Source organism: Synchiropus splendidus, chromosome 7 (genome assembly GCF_027744825.2).
Source record: "Synchiropus splendidus isolate RoL2022-P1 chromosome 7, RoL_Sspl_1.0, whole genome shotgun sequence".
NCBI classification, from domain to species: domain Eukaryota; kingdom Metazoa; phylum Chordata; class Actinopteri; order Syngnathiformes; family Callionymidae; genus Synchiropus; species Synchiropus splendidus.
The window spans coordinates 24374126-24383859 of NC_071340.1; the positions used below are offsets into that span (position 1 = coordinate 24374126).

Below are 9734 nucleotides of genomic sequence, written 5' to 3' on the forward strand. Positions count from 1 at the left end.
GAGTGTGGATCTAAAACAAGAGGGGAAACATCAGGGGTTCAATTGTTTTACAGTGAGTTCTGCGTTGTCTCTGAATCAGAGCACATGTGGACAGGATTGTGAAATCAGGGGATGTTTGATTTGCACATCAGACGCTGTTGTTCAGTTGGCTCCTTCTTCAGAAGTTCAGATTTCCTGCCTGTGTTTACCATGTGACCGCATGCCTCCAGCTCAGTCGCAGTTTCAAGTCTGTGCTGGAGAAGTTGGACTCTGCCTCCGTCTCTTTCAATGCTGGATCTGTTGGTCAAAATGAAAGAAAGACCATTTCAAAGTCTGATCTGTGGTGAAGGTCAGTCATCTGTCCTAGACTTGGAGCGAAGCCATTTACATGTGGGTCACATTAACATCAGATGCACCTTTCTTATTGATGCTTCTCCACCTTGTCCAGAGGGAGTTCAGGAGGCAGAAGAGGAGGAAGAAGAGGAGGAGAAGAAGAAGAAGGAAGAGCAGATATTAAAAAAAGAAACAGCAAATAGATGATTTGCCAAGAGACAGGCATTTTGATGCTGTCAAATTAGGCAGTGACTCAGCCAAAATATGTTGTTGATGGAGCTATTCTTGTTAAACGAATAAGTTTCCTGTCGGTTTGGCTTGACCTTTGATTGAGAGAACATCTTGCAAAACGGTCTGGGAAAATGTGGCTGGAACCCAGCGGGATTCATGTTCCTTTTCACTCAAATCTGGCTAAATCAGGTTTGTATATTTTGCTAGAGAACGGCTTCAGGTCTTTTTAATAAGGAAGATTTTTGCCCGGTGACGCAACACCAGAGGGACCGTGGGAACTGGATTCAGAAAGAAGAAACAATGAATGACCGGCTACATTCGCAGGCAGCCGACGGCCACGAGACAAACACGTGAATATGAACCGAAGATGGAGGCGCTGGATCACGCACACATGGGGACATGGTGATTTAAGGAGGAAAACCAAGTTTGAAAAAGCGAGGACGTCTCATTACTCCTGCGGTGGAATTGCTAACAGATGTGAGGGGTGGGTCAACAGTCTCACAAAAACCCGTCCTGTGGGGTTGTTCAGCTCCACACCACACGCAGGAGGATCGCCGCTGGCTAAAGCCCAACGATTCATCACACTTTAGTGGCACTAACTTGTCAGTTTGGGGTCGACTTTCCTCCAGCATGAGGAAGTGATCAGCAGGCCTCGGTGACACGCTGAGCGACTTCAATCCTGCGCATTTATTTAAAACAGCAGATCTACACTTTAGATTACGTAAAAAAAAAACACTGCAGCAGCTCACCACAAAATGAATCCATCTTTAAAGAGAGACAGTACACGTGTATCACTTAGTTTCACTTGGCAATGTTAGCGTTTGACTGCTGTGAAAGATGGTGATGGAGGAGGTTTCAGTCTCTGTGTATTGGTGTGTGAGAATGAAGCAAAGAGAGAAGAGGCGGGTCAGATCACAGCCCATCTGCTACTCCAGTTCACCAGTCGGACGGAGCAAAGATGTGTTTTTGGAATACAAATGTGCCGATTCAGCAAAATAAAGTTGGCTGCTAGCGGCAATTACATTTTAATGAAAACAAGCTGTGAGTCATGATCTCCGAGCCACAGGATTCAAGCTGAAGAGATGAAGACCTGTGCTTCAGTGAAGTCCTCTTTACACTCTTCCACACGACAGTAAACACAGTACGACTCTCCCACACAGCTCCGCTATTCTTTTTCATTTGACAAATAAATTGCCCCCAAAAAAGTCTCATTGCAAACAATATTTAAAGCAATATCAGATACAATATCGCGAAATGCTAATTGCTAAGCTAAAGGCTAATTGCTAAGGCTAAGGCAGTCACTGCCCGATCTGCTCCGCCTGCCCGACATGGTCCGGACATGCCGATGCTGGAACCGGAAGTCAGTCACTCAACTTGGACTGAACCCGAAGCTAACTACGAAGCTACGACTGTTCACTGTGACGTTGTCTTGTGCGTGCCAAGTGTTTCTCACGTCATGATGTCGTCACGTTGCCACAGTTCAGTCCATGGCTGCATCTTGTTCAGCAAAAGTGAATCAGAATCAGAATTTATTGCCATGGTCAGTGGGGGTTCCACTAACTAGGAAAGTGCTTCAAAATAAGGTGCTGTTAATAAAATAAAATAAAATAAAATAATAAAGGCTGATGACAAATGTAACAGTCTGATGGGACGGTTCTGGTCTGGACGGATCATATAATGTATGTAATATATAATCTTATAACCTGTATGATATATCAACATATAATCTGGATGGATGGTATAAGAGAAGAGCTCGTGAGGAGAAATGTTTCCCATACACTCTGTAATGTATCGGAAGAAATGTAATCCACATGTCAAATATATTGGAGGAGCTTGAAATGATCATTGACTCTATAATGCAGGAGTAAAAAATATAGAATATCAGATAAAAACATATAATTTATTGATTAAAATGTTAAATGTAGACTATTTTAATAATAATAATTACAAAACAGTTCCCAAACTTAGGTGATATAACCGCGTGCACATGCGCTCACCAGACAGTTGGTAGTTACCCACTTCTGGATCCTGCACCGGAACTTCTGGACCACATCAGCCAAGGCTAATCGCTAAGGCTAAGGCTAAGGCCAAGGCTAATCCCTAGGGCTAAGGCTAAGGCTAAGGCCAAGGCTAATCCCTAAGGCTAAGGCTAAGGCTAAGGCTAAGGCCAAGGCCAAGGCTAATCCCTAAGGCTAAGGCTAAGGCTAAGGCTATGGCTAAGGCTAAGGCCAAGGCTAATCACTAAGGCTAAGGCTAAGGCTAATCGCTAAGGCTAATCGCGAAGGCCAAGGCTAAGGCTAAGGCTAATCCCTAAGGCTAAGCTCAAGGTCAAGGCTAATCCCTACGGCTAAGGCTAAGGCTAATCGCTAAAGCTAACTTCACTTTATCAGGGAAATTAAATACTTTGACATCATGTATCTCATGTAGTCACCATGGCAATAACTTCTGAGTATTACATTTAAAAAGAGAGTTATTTAAGGAGGCCAGATGGACACACGGGACTGGGCACGGCCCGAGAGAGTAATCATTGGACCATTGGTCAGCAGACCTTATTTCCATCCGAGGCCTGGGACATGTAGTCAGGAAGCGTCCTCGACGTCAGCGTGTCTCAGTGGTTCTGGGAAGACCTCAGCATTTCCCTCAGAGTTTCTGGGAAGAGGTAGGAGGCATGGCATTGCTACTTTGCCTTTCACTCCACACATCATCAAACTATAAAATAATAAAACAATAAAACAATCAGTCGCGTACAAACATGTTGTTTATATTCCAAACTTCCTGTGATTCACATGTTCAACTTTATCTTAAATGATATTAGTTCTTTTTTTAAATTTGCATACAAAATGTGTTTCCATCATTGTTTTTTTTATATTGTTAATAAGTAATAAGTATTTTTCATTGACTAATTTTGTGATTTTACTTTCACATTCTCCATATTTATTTTTTTCATTTTCATGGATTCCTCTACCTCAAAAACATTCCTCACCTTGTACTTACGCAGCATATAAACACAATAATATCAAAGCTGTCACTCATATTGGTATTACAATCCAATTTATTTGTTATTATTAAATTCCATTGAGTATCCCGCCAGATCAGACGTGATCCCAGGGGTCACATGCGGCCCTTTGCCTCCAGTGCATTATATATTGTTTTTTCTTTCTGTTTAAAATAGATATTTGAAATCTCCTTTTAACCTGTCGACCACTCCGTGTTTGTGTAGATGTTTAATCCACCGTTCTATTACCAAGATATTCCCAATTAAAAAAATAAACTTTATTATATAATATTAGAGTAAGAATCTTTGAATAAAACATATATGAAATCCAATATAAATACAGTCAAATAATGTTTTGTTTTTTTTGTAGATAAAGTCAAAATTTCTTTTTTTCTGACCTGAAGTTTGAAGTGGTGGCCCCTGAAATATGATGGAGAGCATCGATATTTAAGGCAGCAGATTTCAGAAACACTTTATCTAAATTCTTCTATCTCCACGGAGCGATGGCGTTGTGCCTGTCGACCTCATCGTCCCAGCGATAGCGTTGTTTGACAGAAGTCATTACAGCAGCAGCACAAATAGGCTGCGATAGTTGACACTGACCTCTGCTGCGAGGATGTTTAAAAATGGAAGCAGGGCTGAGGTGAACAACCTCGCGCTGACACTTTGAACCAAGTCAAGCCGGCTAATTGAATATTTACTGAGGAGAGGAAGAAACTCGAGCCTGGCCTGTGTCAACACACACAGCAGAAAAGCCAGTCCTGGGTGCCGCCGGCCACGATAAGAGACGCGGGCTGATCCTCTTTCTTGTTCCGCTGACTTGTTTTGACGTGACTTTTGACACACCCATGTCCCCAAGAAGCCGACGGGCCCGGACGCTGACGTCAGCCGCGGGGAGTCGACGCGAGGAGTGACGCTGAGCACGTGCGACCATATGTGGGGCCGCACTCTGACGCCGGGGCTCGCCCTTCCGTTGTGAGCGACACGTTTATCGTTTGATCGCGGGAACACCACCACCACCCAGATCGTCTCCCGCTGGATCCTCACTTTCCCACAGTACAGACTGAGAAGCAGCAGCCAAAATGAAAGAGTCGTGTTGGCGCGGGCGACGCTCAAATGTGCTGCTCTCCAGGCAACAAAGTGAAGCCATGGCTCTTCAACAGCTTCATAAATCACCAGCAAGTGCTCTCTAGAGATCTCAGCTGTAACTCCAAGCCCCGTGGCTGCAGGCCATGCGATTGCTGGGGAAAACAAACGGCTATTCCTGAGTTTCGCAGTCAATGACACTAAAAGAGGAAGGAAAAAAAGGATTGAATCAACACGTGGTTGTGATTTCTCAGAATGGAGAGTCAAACACCGCTGAGTCCTTTTTAGTGTTTGGACTTTATTGTCAAACAAAATACAACTCTGGAGTCCACAGCGTGTCACAAATACAAAATATACATTCAACAACTTCACTATAAATATCTATCGTCTCACATTAAAGAGGAAATGTTGACCACTAACTGAAGACCACTTGGAATGCAAAGGTGCAACACAGTGCAGGAGTCACTCTTCACAAAGGTTTTACAGCTATTTTGTTAATAAAAAACACTTTTTGTGCGGGACGTGGCGTTTTTTTTTAGGTCATGTATCAAATATATTTGTTCGAGTGCAGCTCATGCACGGACAGTAAAGTGCGAGGAAGGAGGTTTTCCAGGATCTAAGTTTGGTTTCACTTCTAGCTTCATAAGTACCACAGGAGTGAACTCGTTGACCTGATGTGTGTTGAGCTGAAGCATGTGGAAACGACAGCTGGTCGACGGTCCAGTCACAGATCCTGAGTCTTACATAAAAGGCGGAGAGGATCTGGACTAAGTTACATGTGACCACCTGTGGCTTTTGTTTCCATTTGTAGTTCCAGTTAAATTTAGGAATACTGGCACCTGAGTGCGTCACTCAGCAGTCGGCATCATGCAGTCACAGACTGGTGCAGGACAGGAAGAGGAGAAACAAAAATGTCTGCACCAGAAAACAACTACTTCATGAAGAGCGATGCAGTTTGAAAGGCAAGACGACCTGGATTCCACATTCTATGCTTCTATTTGGACGACGAGAAGAAGCAGATAAAGCTACAGCGCCCCCTGTCTATAGGAGGGAGGAGAAACAGCTCGTATATTGAGTCCTCTGTTGGAAAATGTACAGCGGTGGAAAAACGTTTTCTCACACTCCATGCATCCTACTTTGTGCTAACTACTAAATACTGATTCGGTTTACATTTAGTTTTTTCACTTTTGAACACATTCTCTGTTGACTTTGATACGGACAACGTTGAAAACTGACAAACCGTCAAGTGCTGTTCGTTCTTGTAAACAATAACCAAAACAAATGTATTTTGTTTGTGCCAGCATAAGGCAGCCACACCCTTTAAAACACAAAATATATATTTCATGATCATATTTCTAGTGGTGGGACTTTAATGAGTTCATTGCGATTAATTAATTTATCGTAATTAATGTGTTAAAAATATTTTAATCGCATTTAAAATACGTGGCAGCTAGGATGAGAACAACAACAACAAACATGGAGGAATCATCCCTGAACAAAAGCAAACAAAAGCAGCTGTTTGCTTTGGTTCAGGGATGTTTTTCGCTACACAATGTCCAGGGTTTCCACCACTCTGAATGGACTTGAAATTCTTATACAATTGAAGTTCCTATACAAATATTTTCAAGACATTAAAAGAGCTTTAGTTTAAATAAGGTGATATAAAACATGAATATAGCCACCCTCGTGATTTATTGTGCTACTGTCTGACAATATTTTATTGTTTAAATGTATATATGGCTCCATCATTTGAGTCACTAATATACCAAATTCATTGAAATTGAAAGATGTGTCTTCTTGTGTCTAATATTCTGATACGATTAAACTGCGATTAATTGAGATTAATTAATCGCAAATTCTAGATGAATTTTTTTTAATCCAATCCCACCCCTAAATATTTCATATTGTGTCTACTGTAATTTTGAGGGAGTCAGAAAAGCGGTTTTCCCGCCACTGTCATGGTGGCAAGTGACGCACAGCGACTCAGACATCAGCGACAGGAGCCAATTCTACAACATAAATAAACATACAGGAAGCACGACCACGTGAAGTCAAGTGCTTTTCAGATGCCGCAAGCATCAATGTGCATTTTCCTTCCATAAAAGTCTCTCTGTTTCTTGGAAGAGTGTGTGACTTGTGCTTCTTTCAAGTCGACTTCCCAGAATGTCGCAGAGAGCCCGAGGCGCCGGGGGATTTAGGGGACTTCTCTTCTGCGGTGTGGAGGGGGACATGATGAGTCAGCAGTCCTCCGAGGAATATCCAGTTGGTTGAAACACCCATGTGTTCTTCAGAAGGATGCAGGCTCCTGACCAGCAGGACGCCTGCGAGCAGCGACCACTGAAGCTTCCCGGGCACACGGGACTATTTGGAGCGCAGGCGGCCTGCTGCTCTGCGATAGGTGCCGAAGATGTGGTCCCAGTGAGTGAAGTAGGGGGCGTAGTTGGCCCTGTGGAGGACGTGGTGGGCCTGGTGGTAGGGGGCGCCCCCTAGGCCGGGCAGCAGTCTGTGGAGGCCCCAGGGAAAGTCGTAGCCGCAGTGGTCCTCCACCGCCAGCCAGCTGTTGAGGACGTGGAAGACGGTCTCGCTCAGGGGGTGGCAGCCCACCAACCAGGCGCTGCTGAGGGCCAGCAGCAGCAGGGACAGCAGCTCGGCACAGCTGGCGTCCTGCGCCGCCAGGGCAAAGTTGACCTTGTGCAGGTGGTGCTGCTGGTGGACGTTCCGGTAAAGCCACGGAACCCTGAGGGAGGCAGAGAAGGAAGCCGCTTTCAGGAATGTCTGGATAAGAAGCAACAGCGGGGCATGAAATATGAGCATAAATGAACAGAGACAACAGGCGGTGTGAGGAATGTGTTGAAGAAAGCAGCCAGTCTTTTGACAAGGAGCCAAGAAACTGCTGCAATAACACTTACATTTACTGTCAAATGAAGCAACAGAAAGTTTGTGGTAGATCGACACATATGACTAAACACATCGAGTTGCCTTGCTGTTCGTTTTAAAAAGTTGTTTATATGAATTTAAAAGAATTATAACCTCGAACATTTGTGTTTCAGCAAAGTAGCAATAAACCTGAAATTCCTATTTTAAAATGATAAGAATATACGTTAAGCAACTCTAATAACACCCACACGCTTGGTGGTTTCTAAACAGAATATGAAATTCGAAAGCTTCAATTTACAGTGAACAAACCTGCAGAATTGAATCTGGCAACTTCAGTTCAAGCTTCTTTCACTAGTGCATTTAAAGGTTGTGCGAGGCAGGAGCCGTCCCAGCTACACGGGGCGAAAGGCAGGGACACTCTCCACAGGCTGCCAGTGGATTCCAGGGCTCAGACAGACAACCACCTTCTGGCAATTTAGCATCCTCAGTGAACCTCTCTGGAGAGGAGACTGCATCTTGGACTTGAAGCTGTGAGCTTCCTGCTGCAGCACTAACCACCCATCGCTCCTGCAGCATGCAACATCATCTCAAAGCGTGTGTATGATGCACTCCATTCCTCATCAGAAGCCTTAGTTCTTGAAGGGAACGCTGCTCATTTTGACCTTTAAATAACAGTTTTCAGGCGCCAAATAAGCTCCTGAAGACAGTTCATCTTGGAGTCCAGCAGCGTGATGATGGGACATGATGTCATCCTCAGCGCCGTTATTATTCTCTCCAGACTGTTATTACAGTTCCTGTCGCCTCCTCCACAAGTGGACATGACATAAACTGCTGTCATTAGAAGTCTCTAACTCTTAAAGTGGCATGGCGACTTTCAGAATTTGAGATTCCGTAGCTTCTTAGCTCGACCACTGACATCGCCGTCCACTAGCACTGGCACTGAATACATGAGTTTATGTCTGCTGTTTCCTGAATATTGTTTTCCATCTCGATTTATTCTCCATCAGCCCGAGGAAAAAAAATCCTTCGGGCTCTGAAGTCAGATCGTTCTCCAACTCAGGGGGTTACTTTCACTTTCTGTCACGCGTTCTACAGGAGCAGGCTGAACCTGTGAGGACTTACTTGTGCAGGCAGAAGTGCCAGACGAAGAAGAGGAAGTCGAAGACCAGCAGACAAGCCAGGACCTCCAGGCAGAGGCGGCAGCAGGACGGGGCCAGCTCGGGAAGCGCGCCCCTCCTCAGGCTCTGGAAGAGCGCGGTGGCGGGAAACACGGCCGCCGCGTACTTGAACACGACCCTCCAGAAACAGTCCAGCCACTGACGCAGAGGCGGCGGGGGTCCTGAGCTGGCGGCCACCCTCCAGGACAGCACCCGGGGACAGCGGCCGGCCAGCGCGTCCAGGAGGAGGAAGGGCAGGCAGAAGAAGAGGTGCGTGAGCAGGGCGCAGGTGGCGGGCAGGTACGGGGACAGCAGCACCTCCTCATGCCCGAGCCTCACCACGCGCCACACATCCTGGAGCAGGGGCTCGCCTTGACCCAGGGACCGCGCGAAAGCCACACTCATCACCTCAGCATCCGATCGTGCGCTGCGGGTTCTGTCGTCCTCCTCACCGAGAAGATCCGCTCAGTCTTGAGAACAGGCTGCTTCTTCTTCTTCTCAGCCTCAGCACTGAGTGACTGGGCTCTCAGAAGTGAGGGAGCAGCGGGAGTGACGACATCATTTATACACACGAGATCGCGAGTCTGGGCCGGCGCGCCCACGCGGAGGTAGGGAAAGAGCTGGTGTTCAAACAAACTACTGCGGTTAAAAAAAGAAAAAAACACTACAAAAAAAGAGAACGACGTAGTTGTTGCGTGGTCACCGAACAAGGTGTGGCCAGGTGACTCCGCCAATAGTTTCATCTGAAACAGATGTGACGACTGCTTTTATGGTGTCCAAGTCATGACGCCCTCCACAAGGATTTACTGGGACGTATGGAGACTCACATGGGGCCCATTATTATTGTTTTGAAGGTTAAACATGGAACGTTAGTTGGAAATTGAAATCTGAAATTGTCGCTACAAACTCTTGAATATCCGCTCCGATGGTGATGGTAACGCTCAGTGTTCGACTTTCCGGAGCACCGCGGCCATCTTTAATAGTGAAAGGAGTGTTCGACTGAAGGAAAATGAAAGTAAGGCCTGATTCGAGTTGAATGTATCTGACTAGAAGTACAAGTCAAAGTAAAACTTCAT

The 9734-nt window shown here is 45.4% G+C and overlaps 1 protein-coding gene across 1 annotated transcript; it reads right to left on the reverse strand.

Moving 5' to 3' along the window:
- Positions 1 to 4912: 4912 nt before the first annotated feature.
- On the reverse strand, positions 4913 to 9621 carry ch25hl3 (cholesterol 25-hydroxylase like 3). The gene is made up of 2 exons (XM_053869987.1): positions 8624 to 9621; positions 4913 to 7361 (listed from the first exon to the last, which is right to left on the reverse strand). The coding sequence occupies exons 1-2, from the start codon at positions 9061 to 9063 to the stop codon at positions 6986 to 6988; spliced, it is 816 nt and encodes a 271-aa protein (XP_053725962.1). The 5' UTR covers positions 9064 to 9621; the 3' UTR covers positions 4913 to 6985.
- Between the last annotated feature and the right edge of the window lie 113 nt (positions 9622 to 9734).

Bases quoted from the DNA above. Each gene is read 5' to 3' on its own strand.
- ch25hl3 (XM_053869987.1), bottom strand. From the start codon at position 9,063: ATGAGTGTGGCTTTCGCGCGGTCCCTGGGTCAAGGCGAGCCCCTGCTC. The intron at 7,362-8,623 runs GTAAGTCCTCAC...TGCCTCCCTCAG, and splicing joins TGGCACTTCTGCCTGCACAA to GGTTCCGTGGCTTTACCGGA.